Source organism: Halictus rubicundus, chromosome 11 (assembly GCF_050948215.1).
Source record: "Halictus rubicundus isolate RS-2024b chromosome 11, iyHalRubi1_principal, whole genome shotgun sequence".
Lineage (NCBI taxonomy): Eukaryota > Metazoa > Arthropoda > Insecta > Hymenoptera > Halictidae > Halictus > Halictus rubicundus.
In genome coordinates, this window is record NC_135159.1 from 3,670,120 (window position 1) to 3,692,600 (window position 22,481).

The window sequence follows — 22,481 nt, forward strand, 5'->3', positions numbered from 1 at the left end:
CAACAATGAAAATTCCATAAAAATTACGCAACAGAAATATTTCTGTGTTACGTTGTCGCAATTATTATGAAATTTCATACTTGTTACGTCTCTTACATTCTTTTATATTTATCTTAATGACAAAAACAAACATGTTAAATGAAACTTGAAAGAAGTATAGCTACCCTGGAATGAATTAAACTAAGCCGAACGCATCTGTGTTCGAGACAAAAGAGTAAGATTTTCAACCTTCTGTTCCAAGTAATCATAGTGAGGCATAGGCTCTCATAGATACGATTGAGTATAGTGTGTAACATGATATATAACTAACATAAAAATTCTTATTGTTGAGACACGTGGGTGTAAACTATGTATGCTTTGAAAAAATTATCTCTACCTTCCACTAGCATTGTAATTATTAATAATGCTATGCTACTGATTACACTGACAGCGTTAGACTGAAAATTTTATGCATTTATACAAAAAATGACTAAATCAAATCATACTGTCAATTAGCCACGCCTCATGAAACCAGTTGCAATATAAACTTTTGGGATAATTTTTATAAAGGAACACAGTTTACACTTATATTTATGACTAACATTGCATGAACATTTTATCATATGGATTATGTATCAATCAAGTCTTCCTTATTCGACATAGTTTTCTCTTTAGAGTCAATTCATTGCAGGAAACCTATACAAAAATATTCCTTGTTTTCGAAAATGTAAGAAAATGACACAGCACGTTACCATAGCATGTACAGTTGATAAATTATTTTATCACAATATGGAACGTCGTTGCAATTAATCGATCATAGTTTGATCACATTTGATATTTATGTATAGTATATTGTAAGCAAACGTACAAACTATGTGTAAAGTGTATTCACATTTGTGTGTGGGTATGTGTGTGTGCTCGCGCGCGTGTGTATGTATGTATGTACGGTTATTTTGCAAATATTAGAATTTCATTTTGTACAAGTCATCTGCACATATAAAAAGAATAATAAATTTTAGAGCACTTCCATACTATCTACATCGATACCAATATCAAGGTAATCTTCTTCGTAGTCTTGAATATGCCTTTGTACTGAATGTTCAGAATGATCTGGATCATCTGTTACGGGACTAGGTGGTGGATTAGTCACTGTACGATCAGAATCCACAGGCATCCTGTCCATGCCTTCACCACGTCTTAATCTTGCTTCTTCAGCTATTTCTTTCGGAGAAAGTTCTGCCTTTGTTAAAAGAGCGGGTAGATCTTTTTCAGAACCATCTGTATGGAAAGTATTTTTGTTATATCATTTTTTTTTCGAATAATAATCGTAAACACGAAACAATACTTGCTTTCTAAACATTTAATTAATTCTTGTGCCTTTTGTCTCCTAGCACTGGCATCAGCCTTTTTTTGATCAACACTTTCCTTTTTTTTTGGGTAAAAAATTTCTCTTATTTTTTCCTGTGGAATATGCTTATCATTTTTTACTAGCCATAAATAAACTCCACCTGCAGTTCTTCTTCGACATCCATTTATTGTTAACAATCCTCCTACTTCTTCAATTTTTTTCGTTTCTTGGAAAAAATCTATAGCTTTCTCTTTACCAATTATTTCTACGATTCTGTCTATGAACAATACATATATTTCAATTACTTGAACTGTATATGTATAAAACTATAGATACACAAAAGTTAACCAAATAAATTTAACTGAGCTAGAAATTTAATAATATAAATAAGTTTGTATAAAAAATTATTATCGCAGTATTGATATACAGTAATAATGAAAACAAATTTTGCATTTATAATTTTCGAAATAATACACGAATAATCAAAATGACCCTTTTTCGAGGCCACGTCGCTGTTTGAGCGTCCATAGTCCGAGGTTAAAATGAGTTTAATGTATCGTCGATGTCTCATAATGTAGTACTCGAATGGAATGCGAAAGGAATTCGCAAAGAAACCATCATTAGTCAGGCGCACAGAGTTGAGTCAGATGCATCTCGCTATTCACTGAGAAAACTACCACCAGGTTCCACGTTATGAGGCAGCAACAGTACTTACGTATTTAAATCTAACATGTTTCTTACTTATAAGAAAATTCTTCGACTCATTAAGTTTCTCTGCAATATCAGTAGCCACGTCTGTATCTGTAGATTCAATCGTTACACTTAAATCTGGTACTTTTCGTACAGCTCCTTTTTGATCCACATCCATTGCATTGCATCTCTTCCCTAATCTTAGCTTAACATTACGTCTGTCTGAATTTGTTCTTTTATTTGTCAATCTCCTTTCAGTTTCTTTCTCATCTTCTGAACTATTGTTGTTATGTTGTTCCATATTCCAGCTACCGTTTACAGAGTAATGGTGTGGAACATTATAATTTTCGACATTACGCTCTTGGTAGTGCTTCTTTGTCACACCACATAATACTAAATCCTCTGTCAAAGAATCCTCTTGCACTTGAGTGCACCAAATTTTATACTTATTATTTTTGTTTTCCCAGTCTTTTGTCGAATATCTTGATCGTTTTAACTTTAGCTTGGGTTTTTTACTCCTGACATGTCTTGAATCTGAATCAGAGTCACTTTCAGAATCTACAGAATCATCAGATTCGTCGTTGTAGCCTATCTTTGGGGGTTCCTCTTTATTTGAAGCTGCAGGAGGTCTTTTTAAAACATTATACGTTTCAATATCACTTGCCTAAATCAAAATATGTATATTACAATAGTTAACAAGTACATTTCGTTATAAAAGATATTTTATTTGAAAGGTTGCGAGCAGAATGTATAATTGTATTAACTGAAGTTACGCGAAGATAATTTCAATTTATGTTTGGGTTTGAACGTATCAGTTTAATTTCATCTTGACTGAAAGAGGTTAGATTCTTGTCATATTATAGAATTATGATATAACCGACCTCATCATTGATAATTTCGCCGTCCTCGAGATCTAAGGGTTCCGCTTCCATGTTTTTGTTTCCCAAAACTGACAATTTCTTTAAAGAAGAAATATCAAATAGAATTACAGTTATTGAACAACTTCCACTAAGTTTATTCGGACTACACCTACCGTTGATTTTATTCACAACACAGAGAGCCCTTACAGAAATGAAACCTTGATGTGTTTCTAACGTTTCTCAACAACCAATTGCGCTTGCGTACGAAAATAGTGTTTCTTGAATATAGCTGTGTATAATTGAGTCTGTGTATAAGTCTATGACCACAGAAAGATCTTATAGAGGTGGGACTCTAATATTTTTTAACAACCAATTTTCAGTGAGCAAACACGCGATATTTTACGGGAATGTATTCGGTTTTGCATTTAAATTCTTTAATACTGACGCAAATTAGACATCAAATTCGTTTACAGTTTGAAACAATATAAATAATGTAATGGTTCAGAAGAAAGAAGGTGGAGAAAGTGTAAGCAGTGAGGAAATTTCCTCTCTAACTGAACTATCGACTGAATTTTGTGGGGGTAACTATTTTCAGACAACTGTTTTAATGAATTCTGCCATGATCAGCCATGATAGGGGTTACAATTTTCAGTTGACTGTTTTACTGAACCAGAGATTTCCCCTCTGACCGAATTATCAATTGATTTATGTAGTGAAAAAGCGGATGGAGCTATACAGTGTATCCCAAAAATGTTGCATTTCCTTTAAACGGGTGATTCCTAACATGATTTGAATTAACATTTTCCTTCGCAAAATTGTTCTCCGCGGTTTTTTTAAGGAGTTATTAACGAAAAGTACAGACCAATCAGAACGCGGTTACAGCGACTCGCGTTGAGACTGGTGTTGGCATTGGCCGGGCCGGAATGCGTCAGCTGTAGCACAGACGAGGTATAATATAGACCTATCATCCAATGTATTTTTGTGGCCCACTTTTTGGGTCACGTAACCCCATTACCATTTTCGTGTCACATCTTGTATTACCAATTGAAACTAAAATTTGCGGACAGCATCCTCAGTGGTAGGAATAAAAATTAAAAAAAAATATATATATATAGTCACTGAAGTCTCGCGAATATGAGAAAATAAACCAATAATTCTAAAAATCTCTGATTTTTTGAACAGTCGATATTTCAGACCATGAGACACGAAGTCCCATAAGATGGTAGGTCTATCCTTATACCTCGTCTGTGGCCGTAGCCGCACAGCATAGCCGCCAAAATGCTTTATATTCGAGTTATTAACGGAAAACAAAGACCAATCAGGGCGCGACTATGGCGAATGGATTCCGGTTCAGCCAACGGCAACGCCACGTTCAGCAGGATTTTAGCCGCGCTCTAATTGATCCTTGTTTTTCGTTAATAACTCGAAAACAAAGCTTTTCGGCAATAATTGACAAAGGAAAAAGGTGTTTAGAATCATCTCAGGAATCACCCTTTTCAGTTTACCTCAAACTTTCTGGGACACCCTGTACATGGCAGGGTCATCATCATACACAATTTCGGAATACATTGTATTTCAAAGGTTTTGACGGGAGTTTCGTCTCTCGTATAGTACTCTGTGGTAGAGTAGATGCTACTTTTTAAATGCTACTAGTGCAGCTACAAAATAATGCTGCGAGTGCTGCAACACTCGAGCGATAATTTATGTTAAAGTGTTCGTTTAACTCTAATAAGCCATAATAAGTTTGATCTTATTTCAATCAGATGTATAATATTCATTAAATAATACATTGGTCTTGAATTGTTAATTTGCAGACAATTTTGTAGATTGTTATATAAGAATGATTTGTACACATGGTTTACGGTGGTACAAGAAATGTCTTCAATTAACGTTACCTTCTTATTTTCAAAAGGGTAACATAGAGTAATTCATTATTATATATTACATAAACATTATTAATAATCGTTATTATATAAAAAAATTTTCATTGTTTCGTGGATTACTGTGGAAACAGTTAACTTTTGTTTTATTTCTTTATTGTATTTTCTATATAATATATCGATAGATTTAATTTTTAATTATATACAACTCTTATTTTAAGTCTTTTTTTTCACAGCCAATGTGTCTACACTAAATGCTGTCAACAATGATTCGAAAAATCATATTGTTTGGATAGATATGGAAGTACGGTGGTATTATCAGTATAATTTGATATGTTCATATTCTATATTTACAATATATATTTAATTATTATTACTTCATTTAATAATGTAGATGACTGGACTTGATGTTGAGACATCTCATATAATGGAAGTTGCTTGCATAGTCACGGATAAAAATTTAAATGTAATAGGCAATGAATTGAATATAGTTATACATCAACCAGATGATGTATTAGATCATATGAATGATTGGTGCCAAACACACCATAAAAAGGTAAATGCATTTTGAGATTTTATTAAATACTGGAAAAATGAACAAATAATATTTCTTTTTGAATTAGTTGAGTTATTTTGATTTTTAGACAGGTTTAACTGATGAGTCACGTTTAAGTAAAACTTCTGTACGAGAAGCTGAAAAAATTGTATTGAATCATTTACAAAAACATGTAGAAATAAGATCATGTCCACTTGCAGGCAGTTCTGTTTACATGGATCGCATGTTTTTGTATAAATATATGCCATCAGTTAATAATTACTTGCATTATAGACTTATAGATACCTCTACGATCAAAGAATTAATTATGTAAGTATTATATATACAACAGTCTTTTAGAAATTCGGTATATCATTAACCATTTATCTATTATAGAAGGTGGAATTTGGATATCCCTGCGTTTACAAAGAGTGCTGAACATAGAGCATTACGTGATATAAAAGAAAGCATAAAAGAATTAGAACATTATAGAAAAAATTTATTTCATTTATAGACATCAGACAGCATAGTTGTTATGGTTGTATATGCATTATTAAGTATTATAGTGACTAATAAAATTGTCCAACATATCTCTTAACAAATATGTTATTGAACCTAATTTTTAAGTACTACATTTTATGTTAATATATAGTAGTGCGTGTTTGCAGCTTGAACTCGGAAACATACGAGATCGATCTTTTACTTCTTTACATCTTCAGCTGCTATTTATAATTTTGTTTGTTTCTAATTGAGATATTACATAATTATTTATATAAACTAATATAATTGGTTCATTACATTTGTTTTACGAGAGTTTGATCTTGCGATGGTAACATGAATAAACATAATTATTAATGTGCGTCATCACGAGTGTTCTATGAAATCAATATTTTATCAGTTCACAATCTTTTGTCATTGCTTCAGTTACAATTTGAATTTTGCGCTATTTTAAAATAGAATCATGCGAGCCATCTGTAATATGATGAACTATAATATACATACAAGGTGTCCCAAAAATGTTGTACTTGAATTCCTGAGGTCATTGCAAGTAATTTTTATCATTGCGAACATCTTCTCCGCGGAGTTATTAATGAAAAACGCGGACCAACCAGAACATCGCTATTTTGAACAATGGCGCTGGCATTGGCCGAGCCGCAATCCATCCACCGTAGCGGCGTCTGATTGGTCCGCGTTTTTCGTTAATAATCTTTCACAATGGAAAAGCTTGCTCTAAATGACTTCAGTAATCACTCCTTTCAAAGAACTTTTGGGACACTTTACATAGACGGCCAGGACAGTTACGTCTCAATTGAGATATTATCTGTTTGTAGATAATTGGATTTAAGAAGGAATAGGTATGTTGGAAAGTATTGTAAACTTTATTTATAAGCTCTAGGAAGATGTTCTTTATGAACATGTAAATTAGAAAATAAGATCTTCTATATACATTTTCTCTTCACTCCTTCGTCCGGCATTATATTAAATGATATAACAATAGATGATATGATTCCACGATTAATATTACATTTTATAATTCAAATTTCCCTCTTACCTCCATTGGCAATACTGTGTTAATTATAGCTCTATCGCAGCCAAGTTCGCACGGTCGCGCAACATTATATGTAATTCTGATGGTATTGTGACGAATTATTTGTGCATGTATGTATGTTTTGTTAGTGTGAGAAATCTAACGTCAGTGTGTGTATGCATCTCCCGCGCAAAAACGTTAAAAGTTTAACGTCCGTCAAATTTATTTTTTTTTCAATAGTAGATAATATTTCGACGTCTGAATGTACACTGATAAAAAGTTATGGGTACAATAGAAGTCACATTTCCAGTTGGTGGACAACCAGGAAAGATTTTAAAATGGAGGGTTCGAATGGATACAATGGTTTCAGCGGGCAGAGTGTTGTTTTTATATCAAAATGTTACTCCAGGAACCGAAGATGTCAAGGGTCCTGAGAAAAAGTATCGGGCCACTAGATTTGGCCGCGTCACAAAATTGTTGGCAAGGGAAGGAGATATTATTCAGCCTGGGTATATATTCTTCTTAACCTTACTTTTACACGATTTGTTAATTTAAAAGCATAACGTAATCCTTTTATAGAGATTTTTTAAATACTATCGTAAATGAAGTAGACTTATCGAACACAGTTTTCTACAAGACGATGAACCGATTAAAAATTATTTTTTCTAATGAGAATATTTCTATTGCTCTTTATACATATTTACATAGATATGTAATTTGTTTCAAAATTTGCATAAGTGATTAGTATTTCAGGGAAGTGATAATGATATTAGAAGGATGTCGACATCCTACAGTAATGAAGGATTTATGTGCTGAATGTGGTGTAGATTTAAGGGTTGAAGGAGTTGGTAAAGAAAGTGAGAATATACAAATATCTCAAGCGAGTGTACCAATGGTACACAGTGTGCCAGAATTAAAAGTATGTCCAGAATTGGCTGAAAAAATCGGAAAAGAAGATGAACAACGTCTTCTAAATGATCGCAAGTTAGCTTTGCTTGTTGATCTTGATCAAACAATTGTTCATACTACAAACGATAATGTTCCTCCTAATATGAAGGTACATTTAACTATATATGTATTATAACAGGTGATTGAATTCGTATTATTAATTTTTGTGTTTAAGGATGTTTATCATTATCAACTTTATGGACCAAACTCTCCATGGTATCATACACGTTTAAGGCCTAATACCAGACATTTTCTTTCTGAGATGAGCCGTTTATATGAATTGCATATATGTACATTTGGTGCGAGAAATTATGCTCATACTGTAGCAGGATTACTAGACAAAGATGGAACTTTATTCTCTCATAGGATACTTTCAAGGGACGAATGTTTTGATCCTGCATCAAAAACAGCCAACCTGAAGTATTTAGATACTTTTAAATAATATCCATCGGTTCGATTAACGGACACGGTTGTATATCTAATTCCAGTTGATTTTTTACAGAGCTTTATTTCCTTGCGGAGATGATCTAGTATGCATTATAGATGATAGAGAGGATGTGTGGCAAGGGTGTGGTAATTTGGTACAAGTAAAACCTTATCATTTTTTTCGACACACTGGTGACATACACGCGCCACCAGGTTTAGAAAAAACTGATGCTCCAGTTTTACCTGAATTGCAAAATACAAATGAACTTTGTACAGAAGAAAATCAAAATGCGACTAACGAAAATGGCGCATCCGAATTAGCGATACAAATTTCTGTAGATAATAGTTATGAAAAGGAAACGCATCAAAAGATTGAGGATAAGGAAAACATTTGTGAATCTGAAAAGAAGAATGATGAGATTACCAAAGACAACTCTGAGGACAACATTAATGAAAGTGCGAATGCAGAAATTGGTAACGAAGACAGTAAAATATCGCAAAAAAACGATGAGAATGAAGACAATAAAACATCAATAGAAAAAGATGATAATAAAGAAATTAAAATAGACGAGAAAGATAAAGATGAAGATAAAGACAATAAAACACCAGGAGGGGAAGAAGAAGAAGAAGTAGAGAACAAAGACAATAAAGTATTGAAAGAAGAAGAAAGCACGGCATTGATAGAAACAAAACAAGATATACAAAAGAAAGATGCAAAGTCTACAGAAAATAATGTCATAGACGAAGATGACGATGATTATTTGTTATATTTGGAAGATATTCTTCGAAGGATTCATACCGAATTTTATGTTAATTACGATAAAGAAAATGGACGCAAGTCATTGAGAGATATCATTCCACGCGTACGAGCGCAAGTCTTGAAAGGAGTACATTTAACTTTCAGTGGATTAATACCTACTAATCAAAAGCTCCAACAAAGTCGAGCATATAAAGTTGCCAGAGCATTTGGGGCAGAAGTAGCACAAGTAATTTACAACTTTTATCTTCGTATCGATATATACACATATATTTTTGTCTATTTTAATGAATCATTATGTATTAGGACTTGACAGATAAAACTACACATTTAGTAGCAATTAGACCTGGCACGGCTAAAGTCAATACAGCTAAGAAAAATGGAAACATCAAAATTGTAAACCCAGATTGGCTTTGGACTTGTGCAGAACGCTGGGAACATGTTGATGAACGTCTATTTCCACTTACCATAAAGGTATAGGTACTATAAAAGCAATACAATGATGGTGGTAATTCATAGGAAGTAATAAATTTACTCTGACTTAAAGTAATTATATATTCTTAGGCTCGAGCATCTAGGATACCGCCCCCACATTGTAGTAGTCCAGAACGCATAGAAGAAGAAGAAAGGAAAATGGAAAATAGTTTTGCTGATAGTATTAATCCCCTAATGTCGTTTACACCAGAAGAGATAGAAATTATGGGCAAAGAAGTTGAAGAAGATATGGATGATCAAGAAATGGAACCACCTGTTTTCGATATTGAAGATGAAGATGGTGCAGAGGAATGCGGTATAGAAGCTCGACAAAAGGGCTCCGATTCAGAAGATTCTATGCACAGTGAACGTAAGTATGCTTTGTATTTTTATTTTAGTTAGTATAAACGATGCAAGGTAATAATTTTATTATCGCTTAATAGGGAACTATGTATGTGAACCTTTGAGAAAGAGAAAGAAAATTTCTCGTGGAAGTAGTGAAGATGATTCGTCAAGCGGTAAAGAAGATACTATGGATGATGATGAGGACGACGACGACGATCCTGTAATACGTTTTAGAAGAGGTGAAGACTTACCTGATGATTTAGATTTAGGTGATAATTCTCAGGACTCGATTGAAGATCTTGAAATAATGGATAATGAAGATGATCGAGAATGGAACGCCATGGGAGCTGCCCTCGAAAGAGAATTTCTTTCTGAATGATTCACTGCGAAATCATTTGTTTATTTATAAACTAATGAAGTCATCATATTATTTGTACATTTAAAACCGATAAATTTTAGCAATAATAACTACTGATTATATTTAATACAATTAACAAATATGTAGAACTCTCAGATTGAATAATTTAATGCTATTTCACCAAGAGTATAAAAAAAAGTAATGTACAAGTTAAATAAGGAAAAATACAAAGAAAGTATTTGTATTTAATTATTAAATTGAAAATATATGCACAAGAACCGTACATAGAGGGATACTAATGTATTTCTCGTAAATGATCACGTTAATATTGTTGCCCTTTTTGCTCTTTGAAAGCAAACTAATTTATATGGAAATGATTAAATATTTATGTAAAATTATTTTGCTCTGGAATTTAGTAAACAAAGTAAACATATTTCTAACTCCAAAACACACCCTTTTCTATAAAAACTTTTTATACTTACATCACAATGTACTATGGAATAAAATAAAATAAAATATAATTATCTTTCTTAATAAGTAACTTTTGTTTATTAAACACTAAAATCAATGCAAATAAATTACAATGGATTCACTTTATACGGGTCCTTATCATTTGGATCATCAGTGTGTTTAACGAAAACTTTTTTGTTTGAAAAGTCTCTTTTGCCTTCCATTGACCCTCTTTGTGGCGCTTGATCATATTCGAATGCAGAGTCTAATTTTCCAAATAATTTGGCATCTTCGTCTATTTCATCCCTATATTTCCATAAATATTGAAAGATGAATTAATACCATAATGCATTTTCAGCAAGTTAGATATGATACATTTAAAAATAATGTAGCGTACCTATATCTTCCTGCAACTACTTTTTTGCCGGTTATGGGATCTGTAATATCACCTAATGGATAAACAACTTCAACAACCTACAAATAAAACAATAAAGTACCAAGTTGATAGCATGTAAACAGTAATTTTTAATTATATTTTTGAATGAATATACCAAACATACCTTATGACCAATAAGACGTGTTAATTTTTCTGGTAAGCTTTGTATTAATACTGTGTCACCAGTTTTACAAAGTTTATTAGGATCAGTGGCGTAAATAAATTCGTGCGTGGAAAAGTACTGTAATGCGAGAAAGAGTTACATAACCTCAAATCTAGCTCCATAAGAATACTATTCAAGTTTACGTACCATTGAAAGACGACTATCAAGTTCCAGTTTATTTACTCGTATTTTGGCTGCATTTTGTTTAGTTGTTGGCACACATACCCCCAATAAATAAGTAAGGACTTCTTTAGTTACATTCTTCTTTGCCATCTCCAGTACCTTCGTAAATCTGTCGCGCGTGTATATTTACATGTGCGTACATATAACATATATGTACATACAGTAAGGAGCAAAACTGATTACACACTATTTGAAACAATATAACTTTTGTAAAATTAGATCAAACGACTTGAATGTTATTGAAAAGTTAGAAGGTTTATTAGACGAGGTGTAAAAAATTTTTGAAAAAAATTTGAATTGGTCGGAATCGCAAAAGAAATAGTAAAAGTTGGTTTTTTCAGCTTTCTTATCTGAGTCTGTATTGAAAATTTAAAGAATGTGTTTGATTCGCTCGAATAAATTATATCCATGCTGAAAATTTCACCGATATTGGTTACTTCGTTTACGAGTTATAAACGATTAAAAGTGGGAAAATTGCCATTTTTCACGATTTTCGACTAAAAATTGCACTTTTCATTCGGTTAGTTACATTATTACATGGGTACACAATTATCAAAATTTTACAATTATTATATAAATTATGATTATCAATTTGATACTTATAGTTTATTCATGAATTACGAATAAATCGATTTTATTCGTTATTTGAAATCAATTTCGTCCAACTCTGAAGGCAGTAGGCGATTCAACAGTTTATGACGGTTTTTTATTTAGTTTTTTTTTCGTTTTTGTCGTCGAGTTTTTACCCTACGACGTATGTAAATTGAAATTATTTGTCTGTTCGCTTACACCTGCGGTCATTTAACAATTCTCGTGCTGCTATGCAATAGTTCTTCACGAGTGCAGCAATTAACTAATAAATATATACATACATATGTATTAATACATATATACGTATATTATTATATATGGTCTTTCTATGGTATTATTGATACTATCATGTACGTCAAAGCCATAATCCCAACAGAGATAGTAGAATTTTAATGGAATATGTCGTTTGGTGCATTTATCAAAGTCGAACGGCTTTTATGATTGACAAACAGTATCGAGTCTCGATTTTCCAATTAACCTGTTGACAGTGGCTTTCAATTACTTCTTTTTTTCTTCTAGTGCTATTATTTTTTGTATCAATTCGGATTTGTCGAGTAATTCTAAGTCTTCTATTAAATTTGTTCTTTGTCTTTCCTCTTTCGACACATTTGATATATGGAAAACAGAAACTCATGCAATTGTTATTGTTTTTATCAAACACTGAAGAAACAGAAACACTGTTCAAGTAACGTGTATTATCAGTTTATTATTTATTGCAATCTAGATATTATTTATTATTTCTCTTCACGCAAATATATGTTTTCAAAGTAGCATTAATATGTTACGGATATCGTTGTTAATTGTGTATGTAGTAATAAACAGTTAAATTAAGGGAGTACCATAATCACCAAATAATATTGATAAATGAGTATCACGTGTAAATGTTGTTACGAGAGCGTCTACGTAATATCATCGAATGAAAAGAAATTAAAAAATATCTTTCATAAATTACTTATAGATTGAAAATGAAGATAGACCGATACCTCAAGCTTTAAAATGAGGCCAAGATTATGGTTGTACTATTTGTTTTTATAAAATGATCACAATTTAAATATTGACAATTTTTCGAGAATCGGAAATGTTTAAATACTGTTTGGATCCATTGCATTGTCTGGAGCAGTGTGTTCAGAATTTAATTAATCGTATGGCGACTCTCAATTCAGGATCTCACTAAATATAAATAATAAATAATTACTAATAATCAAAAAAGTAATATAGAAAAATCTTTCATTAAAATTATTTCGTACTTGAATTTCAGTTCTCCATTATATGTTTTGAAAATTTACTTACTGTGTTTCCTCTACAATTTCCTAGTGATTTCTTCCTAAAACTTATCATTTAAGTTTCTTCAATGAACAATTCAATTGTAGAATATTAGAAGAATTTTAATCAAGAAATTTAATTAAGAATTTTCGAAAGGTTTAGGTGGGGCATGGCATAAAAAAGGTTGGGAAACACTGGTCTAGAGTCTAGACCATTAAACGACAATACAGATATACTTATATTCTATGAAAGCAGAGAACTGTGAGAAAACTTGTACCAATAAAGTACTCCTGTATCGTGAATGCGAGATGGATCCTCTATCATCAGTTTCAGCATCGTAGAATACTCGGGGGATGAACGAGCTTTAATAATAATTAATCTTCAACTACTAACAGGGCAACTCTAGTTTTCGATAATGGGGCACTCAATTACATGCTTCCATAATTAATACCATCGTGAATATAGAATGTAATCTGAATAAAAGGCAAGAGTTAGTGAGAAAGTAAACTTGTTGTATCTAATTTTGTAACATCATTTTTTACAGCTAATTCTTCTTGCTCTATTTAACATTAGGTTTACGGGACCCGTCAAAATGACGGGTTTTAATATTTTTAATTTACGATTATTGAGATTGTGAAGATTCATCTACGTGGAATTTTGGAAAAAATGGCTGAAAATTTGGATAGACACATTCTTCTTATTTTTATAAAGTAATGTAAAATACTCACTTTTAATGCTCCGTAAACCTAGTGTTAAATGAACTTCCTTAAGACGTACGCTCACCTCGCACTAAATAATTATTACTTGATCGTTCATTATGATTTCAACCAAAGTTTGATTTTCAATGAACATTCCCAATATTTTAACAATTCTCCAGTCTACGTTTCTGCATTGCGTGCGAGCGCATAGACGTGTTGTGGTTGCCGTGTCTCTGATTTGGCAGAAAACTTGTGTCGTTTCTCGTCGCGTCGCGTCGCGTCGTAACAGCAGACAAAGAGAATATAGTCGTCAAGATCAGAGGAAAGAATGTCTGGCGGATAAAAGACAAAAGGTGGCGAGACAGAAAAAAAGGGATAGGTACGATAAGAGGCAACGGTTCCTTTCCATCAACAATTGCAATCGCATTGTTGCTGTGGGCTATAGACAATTCATTAAGGAAGAGATATCAGCGGATATCGTGAAGATTCACAGGGGATTCAGAAAAGGGATGAAATATTGTACAAGCAAGGCGGAGACAAATGTCGCGACGGGAGACATCGAATCAAAGACCGACATTTCGCGATGTATTACTTTTATTCTGGACCTGTCCTTTTTATTCCCAGGGAACATTCATGTGTATATATACATATGTACAGTGTTTACTCTATATATGTCACGAAGGCTTAGACGATAAAAGTCCCAGAATTATCCCCACTGCCGCGGGATGTACCTCGGTCGCCGAGGAGTGTAAGGTCGCGTGGATCAAAGAATTGTAGTATCTCCTGGTCGATACATGTCCGTAGCTAGACCCGTGTTGTGGACATATATCGAGTAAACACTGTCCACAAGTTGCATTAAATTCCTCGAGACATTTCCACTGCATCGGTAGTATCGAGTAAAGATTAAAGTAGCGAATAGACTGCGGATTTTATGCATTTATGAGAAAAAAAGAATGCGTAGATACAATTCAAAACAACCGAGAGGTTAAAACAATTTAAGGATGTTGATACATTATTTACGACCTAATTAAAATTTTTCAAGAAAAGAAAAAATTTGTATTTCGTTCCTGTGCCTTGTAATTGGCGAAGACAATTGTTATTTTGCATAAAGATCCACAGTCTGGTGATGAACAAAGTTTTTGTCAAGGGGGCCAAAGTAAGGAAGAAACAATCGAAACATAATAACGAAACGTGATTGAGAAGAAACACACCAATGCTCGTAAAAAACTGATCATTAGAGTACGGGATCATTTATGCAAATTGGAAATTGTTCTTGACAATTGTAACGCACACAAACCAAATAGCAATTTATTTATTAGTTCTAATAGATTGCGAATAATTTATCGATATTCTCCAATTTTGTACTCCTTTTACTATTTCAAATTGAAGCCAGCAATTTTTTTTTCATAAATGCATAAAATCCGCAGTCTACTTGATGATCATGTTGTTCAAAGGTCTCCAAAGATTAACTGTTTGCATTTGGCCTTATCGTAAACGAGGAAACTATTAATTGTAAAATTTACCGATTGATAATTGTATGTCATTCTATACTCTACAATTTTTATAATCGTGTGTTATGATAGTATAAAACTGGGACTGCTATTCTGGACTGCGATTTCATGCATTCATGATAAAAATCGGTAGATACTATTTAAAAGCAGTATTTACTCGGACGGGATTCGAACCTTGGACGTTTTCGTTGGAAACTAGCACCCAGAGCACTGCACCACGACAGTGTCCTCGTGTGCTGTGCTAGTATTTGTAATGGGAAGTAACTTTCATCGTTCATTACACAAGTAAATATTATTGGAATTATATCATATTTGGTATCATTTACATTAGAAAAATGTCACGAATATCTTGTTGCAGATCTCTTAAAAAAATAATTAAAAATAAAGAAGTTTTGTTATTGGATTAGTAGTGGGGACCTGGTCTCACACCGATATACCTGTATTATGTTTACACTCCTCGGCGTCCGAGGCCTCTCGAGCTTCGCGGCCCCTCATGGAGTATACCTCGAGTTAGTGGGGATAGTTGTGGGACAATTATAGGCTAGATATTTGGGACATTTATCGAGTAGAGGCTATATTTAGTCGGTTGGAAATAATATAATAGTCTGTCTCAATCCTTCCGATGTTTTGAACGTTTTAAATTACACCTAGTCATTTTTGAAACGAATGCATAAAGTCCGCAGTCTAATTATCATTATTAAATACATATCATATCCGTTTGCCCGCATAAGCCAATCGTTAACTTACTTGCCGACTCGACTGTATTACTTTTTGATTTTAGCACTCCGAAACAGTAGAATTAATTTTTGAAGAATGTTGCATGCTTTCAGGAACACCCTGTACATGCCGCTGGCATATATGAGTTTTTTTATTCGATGTAAAGGAGCAAGGGAATTTACGGGTGATCGCTCTTTGAATCGACGGCGACTGAGCCGTCAGTCAACCAGGAAATTCCATTGTCGGTGAAAAAATCGGGCCACCTACGGCTCGGTTGTAGCTATAGCTTTTGTTAAAATGCGTCTTGCACCTATGAGTCTGCTTATTTTTCTATCGAACCAACAGTTCTCTTCCAACTAGCAAACCTCGGTAAAACAAAGGGTTTGATCGAAAGAAAAATCGCGTTTGAAAATTTGCCGTTTGTAAAACGCGTTCGCGATTCGGAAATCGAGGCAACGACGCTTGTTGGTGAATATTTATAATGAAATTAACAATGTTATCGGTTTGCACGCTTAGCGGAATGCCCGCATGTAATCACGATGCAAGTTTTGATTCGACCCTCTGCCCCATCAATTCCCGTTCGTTTTTTTTTCTCTCCGGCGCGCGCGCGCGCGCGTATCCGCATTTCCATATAAATATGATCGTGTACCTTCCGCGATCCCATCGGTTGCAACATTTCGACCTACGTGTACGAACAAAATGCATAAATTAAACTCGTTCCGCTGGGCGCCGCCATCTGTATGAACGAGCCGCATTAGGTGTATGCGTATCAGAGGGAATTTGCGCGTTTCAAATGAACAGTTCATTCTTTATTACCATGCATTTCCACCGGTGAACTGGAAATAATTGTCAAGCAGTAGTTTATTCACTATTTTAAACTAAATGTTCGAATGTAGTCGTGCGTATGAAATTTTGACAGTATTTGTACGGGAGCGCAAGCACGTGCAAATTATGAGATCTGAGACATACAAAAATACGCGGGAATAGAAACATACCTTGTAAATAACATTTTATTTGTGATATTTTTGAGGTACGAGCTGGGCGTGAATACACAGTGTCCGTCTAAAGGCAGAAGAAAATTTAAGGGACGGTTCCCCGTGACACTATGAGACGAATATGAATATGTTTTTTAGTTATTAACAATTAAAGTTCCCTGTAATATACCGCAACCCAACCAACAAAGCTGTACATTAAGGATTCACATATTAATCGTCCGACTACATTGAACCTGTCTATTCATTAAAATTTACAAAGACATCTCTAATAATCGCCCTATGGTATTATCGAGTAGAGGGGGGTCAATGTCTTTTCACTTTACAATCAGGCTCACATAATTTACACATGATCATTATATGCGTAAATATAAAACAATGTGAAAATAAATACGTTTAATTATTTAGAAATTTTCTTCCCTCAACGATCTCAACGACCTTCAAATGCGTTGTCAAGGTCATCGTTCCGAATAACTTATTTTTCTACATGTAACAGAAAATAACTTATGTGCTCGAAGTATCCATAAATACGCGTGCAAAATCGTAATGTAAGTTCCATAGTTTTTCTGATAAAAGAATGCGAAAAATTGGCGGATAAACGCCCTCGATATCACAGTTTGTACGACTACATTTACTAGTATGCATTTTGTATGTTTCAAAAAATTTTATTCTTAACTTATTAAAATTATTAAAGGGAAAAAGAACTTATTTGGGCCCCTGTTTCTTAAAATTTATGCGCAACATTTTTATTTTCCACAAAGATCCGCAGTCTAATGATGAGTTAATCTAGATAGTTTGGTTTCTTTAACCCCTTGCCCTACAATATCGAGTCATGCTCGTGATGAAAATTCCGAACAGAATCTAATAAATATGTATATTATTAATTTCCTTTAAACCGAAATAAAATTCTATTTTGGCGTAGTTAAGCTATTGAAGAACATATAGGCATAAAATAGATATAAATTTTCTTCTTTTTTTAGGAAATTACGAATTACAAAAAAGTTCTAATCACTAAAACCATAAAATAAATCATGGTGCAAGGTGTTAAATGTGAAAACAAGATGTCGCCTCACTATTTGACGATGTTAGCAACATTCCCATGTTAGGTAATTTATGTATTCTGATTTATTGGGAGAAGTAAAGGGAAAGGAATTGCAATAGTCGGTTTTTCGAAAATGTATACAAAGAACAAGAGATTACCGTTGTAAAGTTTCAGTCCAACAAAATGTAATGTTGCACCGACGAGTCGCGATGTAACAATCGTATGCTGCGATGTTTCTCTCGTTTGCCATAATAAATTTTCGCTCGCGCGTATTCTCGTTTATTTCGAAAGACGGGGGGGGGGGGGATCCAAAATGGCGGAAGGCTTGGTAAAGGTTCGGCGAGAAAGCGGGAGGGCAGGATAGAGTAGAAGCCTTCTCGCGAAACCGTCGGAATTCCTTTTTCCTCGGCGTTTCCTTACCGACTCTCGGACCTTTTCTCCTTGATCCTCTGAAAGGAGATATCGTCGCTTACCCTTTTCCTGCTAGTGTCCTCCTCGGACCCTACAGGGTTATTTCCGACCTACAAAGGTTTGTCTGTGCCGCAGAGGGTAACGCCGAGTATCGTCGAAGGATACAAATGCAGCAGATGTTGTTTCGTGAAAAATTCCTTGCTCGTTCATGTCCAGCGAGCGCGCATTTGTTTTAATCGGCTGACTCCGTCAAGTGTTTCAGTGAATCCTCATTTTCGCACTGGTCAGGGTTTCAATTAAATTATATTTAATATTTATCTCTATCGAAATGGTAAATGTAGAAACGTGGCGAGCTGGTAAAATTACATCTACTTTCACAAATAGTTATAAATATATCATAGTTATAAATAGCTATTAGTATATAAATTGAGTGGGGCCGCATCGGTCCGAATAGAGCACTCAAGGGTTAATGATATGATCGTTTTCTCATTCTGCCAAGAAATTGTTGGGTTATTACATAAGTCCATCCACACCGTGACAATAAAAATACTCTTCCTCTCTCTATCTATGTATAGAATTATGTTTAGGTTAAGTTTATGCGTAAGTTAGTGTTAAGGTAGGTTAAAGAGTAAATGGTAAAGCGGCGATGGAAGAAGGAGGTGGATTAAGGATTGTAACCCCTAGGGGAATCAAAATAAATTTATATACATTCTTATATTTATTTATATACATTTATATACATAATTTATATACATTCACTTCCGTAGAAGATGCAAGGAGGCACCTTGAGTCATATTTTGCTTCGCGAACGCTGAATTTGTATAAGTGGGGATTGAAAATTTGCAGGAAAGATGGCAAACTGTCCTTGATAATGATGGAGATTACATAATAAATTAAGAAATAAAAACTTGAATTCACTACAAAGTTTGTTTTACATTTCAAAATAATTGATTACTTACGGGCCCCCCTAATACTAATATTACAAGAACCATTCTTCTAGAATCTAGAATGAAAGAGGATCCGTAAATTACAGTGTGTTTACGGCCTAGAATAAAGCATTACCGGGAGAGCAATAAATGTCCACTGCGAGAAGAGTATCGCCTGAGTGTGTACTTAGCTCTCCAACGATTCTTGCCGTTCAGGCTGTATGTCACCGAACCGGGAACGGCAAGACTCATTCGAGCCAAACTACATACGTCTCTCTATGATTAACAATAGGATTTCCACAGCGTTAAAACACGCGGCTGCTCCGTCTTTCTGGAAGTTAAACAACGTTTTAAAAATCTCTCGTCCCACTATCAGCAAACAAAATGTTCACTAGGGTACAGCAAAGATCCGCATGAACATCGAACTGCATCGGCAGCGCGTGCATATTGTGCATATCCAGCGGACGCGACACCTTTAATTCCGCATCTTGGCCCCCCCCCCCGTGTTTTGTTTTAGTCGTCGCGTCGCATCGTCTCAGGCACCTAACTCGTGTTCTGAACCACGCGCAAATGTTATTTGCGGACGTGCCGCCTTTGCGCGCGCGGTGTAACGCTCTTCGAAAAGAAAAACGCGTGCCGATGCACATGGCGACGTTTGTGCAGGTGTACGTGCACCGTGTGCACCCCCGTACACGCGCGTATGTTCACCGTGGATTGTCGAGGACGACGACGAGTACACGACGACCGGCGTCGTCGTCGTCGTCGTCGTCGTCGACGTCGACGTCGGCTACGCGTCTGTTTCCATGGTTACCGTAGACGTGAGACCAGGGCCGTACGCCTCCAACCCCACCTCGATGATGATGTGCGGAGGATCGAGAGGGGTTGTCGAGAAAGGGGCTGGCCGCAGACGAATTAAGAGTTCGAAAAGCTTCTATCTCTTCGGCTCTCTTTTTCATTCCCTTTCTCTACGGTTTTCTCGCCGCGACGCGACGCGACGCGCCGCGCCGCAGCAGCCGTCGCGTCGCGTCGCGCCAACGTCGCACCGCACCGCGCCGCTCTGCTTCCTTATTTGTTCTATCCTAATCAAGGGCTCTTGACAAAAAATTCCTGATTACATAATTCCCTCGACATCAATTTTCTGCCGGACACACAGGGAGATGAGATTCCGCGCGGACAAAGACTGCGAGCCTGTTTGCTCTTACCGAAGATCGATTGTTGCCTTCTTTATCGGATTTCTTTTTATCTTTGTTTCTGTTCGTTGACTTGGGTCAAAAGCCCCTATTCCTGTTGCCTGTTCTCGTAGAAAAAACGTCGAAAAAATTGGTTTCCATTCTTTTTTTTTAACTATGACGCAACCCTGGCTAGAAGCTCGAAGAAAATTGGGGATAGTGTTGATGACAACACCTTATTACTAAACTAATTTCCAGGTTGGTCGCTTTTGAAGCTTCAATATGAAATCTGTATTTTTCCGAATTTTTTTGTGTTGTTTCAATTTTACAACCAGGGTTTGCAACTAAAAAATCGGAAAAAATTCTCGAATATGTGGTTCGATATGCTAAATGTGTCAGATTTTTTAAAGAATTTTTAGATCCTGTTAAATGGGGATAATGGGACAAAAACTGGGGTTTCCTTTGCTCCCCGTAACTACCCTTGCAGACGAGGTATAGGGTTGTAACTTGGTAGAAAGGGTTCTTTCTTGGCAAGTTACCGAACGAGCCATTTTCCGTCAAGTTCGGCTGAAGGTCATTTTTGACTACCTTAAGGGGGCCGGCAGGCATTTCTAGACATTTTACGTCTTAAATAAGTAAGTAATCAATTAAAAATGCATACCACCGTGTTTGTACATGTCGTTGCTACGTCTGTCCAGAGCCTTTTTTCCGATACGAACACTAAATCTCTCGAAATTAAGAGAATCTCTCTGCAATATACGTATATGAACTCGCAAGGGTCAAAATCTTGACAAATTGACGCTTCAATATTGTAATGAGCAGTTTAAAAGTGGTCACTTGTGTTTCCTAAAAGTCCAATCTACGTCTTAATGGAGCCCAAATTGCGAATTCCTACCTCATCGTGGAGTAATTTGTAATATTCGGCAGAAAACTCGCTTTCAGAAGCAAGTATGACGTCACAAGATGGCTGCCGCAGAGAGATCCGGCTAGGCCTAGGGCCGCACTACCGGCCTCAATGGTTCAGGGTTGCATATTCAAGGTGCACGAAATGTAGAAGGAAACAAGCGTACACAGAATTGAGTAATGGCAAAACAGCGAGTATCTACGTTCAGGTATTGAACGATTGCATTGTCAAAAAAGTCGATTCGGATGCAAGAGAGCCACGTCCCGTTCAACGCGCAACAATCCGATAAATCGTCGAACGGAACGAACGCGGTGCAGGTTGTTCTATGATTGCGTTCTAATTGCATTTTCTCATTTACGAGAACAAGTGCAGAGAAATACGTGTAATCAGACGAAAATTGCGATTAATTGCGCGACTCAGACTGATTATTCTGAGAAGTTTGGAGGGGGATTTCGGATCAAAGGCGGGGAAGATTGACGCGCCCAAGCGAAACTGGATACACATACACAGAAGAGAAACTGGTGTTGATTAGCGCTTGGAATGATGATTTTATTTGTCCACCGATTGATGATATCATTGTTGGCAAAAGTAGCGATTCAGTCGGCTCGGTCACTCGTAAATTCCTTATGAGAGCGCGAATCCGGGCAGGAGCGTGGTATGATAACGAATCGTCATTACATCGGTTTTTACGCCTCTTTTGTGTATGTGTGTGTGTGTGTGTATTCAACGCCGTTTTTGCAATCATCGCCCATTGTTCTCTGACAGCACGGAAACGTCGCGCGTCCTATATTGTCGAGGATCGCGTCGGAATTCATTGAATTTATCGAGCTAGGATTCGTCGTTTATTCGGATTTCCAGTGGGCACGAGAGTTGTTCAATAAATACACTCGCAGTTCC

At 35.4% G+C, this 22,481-nt stretch overlaps 4 protein-coding genes across 6 annotated transcripts; 2 read left to right on the forward strand and 2 right to left on the reverse strand.

The window, feature by feature from the left end:
* Positions 1-238: 238 nt before the first annotated feature.
* Phax (phosphorylated adaptor for RNA export) lies at positions 239-3,067 on the reverse strand. The gene is made up of 4 exons (XM_076796519.1): positions 2,899-3,067; positions 2,069-2,681; positions 1,329-1,604; positions 239-1,257 (listed from the first exon to the last, which is right to left on the reverse strand). Exons 1-4 carry the CDS (start codon positions 2,947-2,949, stop codon positions 995-997), a joined length of 1,203 nt encoding a protein of 400 aa, XP_076652634.1. The 5' UTR covers positions 2,950-3,067; the 3' UTR covers positions 239-994.
* Positions 3,068-4,480: 1,413 nt separating this feature from the next.
* Positions 4,481-5,882, forward strand: LOC143359260 (putative oligoribonuclease). Of its 2 annotated transcripts, XM_076797088.1 has the most exons (6): positions 4,481-4,590; positions 4,692-4,790; positions 4,994-5,061; positions 5,152-5,313; positions 5,402-5,622; positions 5,689-5,882. In XM_076797088.1, the coding sequence occupies exons 1-6, from the start codon at positions 4,581-4,583 to the stop codon at positions 5,804-5,806; spliced, it is 678 nt and encodes a 225-aa protein (XP_076653203.1). In that variant the 5' UTR covers positions 4,481-4,580; the 3' UTR covers positions 5,807-5,882. The 2 variants fall into 2 exon arrangements, with proteins under 2 accessions (XP_076653203.1, XP_076653204.1); XM_076797089.1 differs by lacking the exon at positions 4,692-4,790.
* Positions 5,883-6,952: 1,070 nt separating this feature from the next.
* Positions 6,953-10,657, forward strand: Fcp1 (RNA polymerase II subunit A C-terminal domain phosphatase Fcp1). Of its 2 annotated transcripts, none has more exons than XM_076797257.1 (7): positions 6,953-7,329; positions 7,574-7,877; positions 7,944-8,188; positions 8,271-9,180; positions 9,258-9,425; positions 9,516-9,795; positions 9,869-10,657. In XM_076797257.1, the coding sequence occupies exons 1-7, from the start codon at positions 7,103-7,105 to the stop codon at positions 10,147-10,149; spliced, it is 2,415 nt and encodes an 804-aa protein (XP_076653372.1). In that variant the 5' UTR covers positions 6,953-7,102; the 3' UTR covers positions 10,150-10,657. The 2 variants fall into 2 exon arrangements, with proteins under 2 accessions (XP_076653372.1, XP_076653374.1); XM_076797259.1 differs by having other exon boundaries at positions 7,194-7,329; positions 7,566-7,877.
* Positions 10,584-11,495, reverse strand: Mrps17 (mitochondrial ribosomal protein S17). The gene is made up of 4 exons (XM_076797261.1): positions 11,325-11,495; positions 11,139-11,255; positions 10,976-11,052; positions 10,584-10,884 (listed from the first exon to the last, which is right to left on the reverse strand). Exons 1-4 carry the CDS (start codon positions 11,448-11,450, stop codon positions 10,707-10,709), a joined length of 498 nt encoding a protein of 165 aa, XP_076653376.1. The 5' UTR covers positions 11,451-11,495; the 3' UTR covers positions 10,584-10,706.
* Between the last annotated feature and the right edge of the window lie 10,986 nt (positions 11,496-22,481).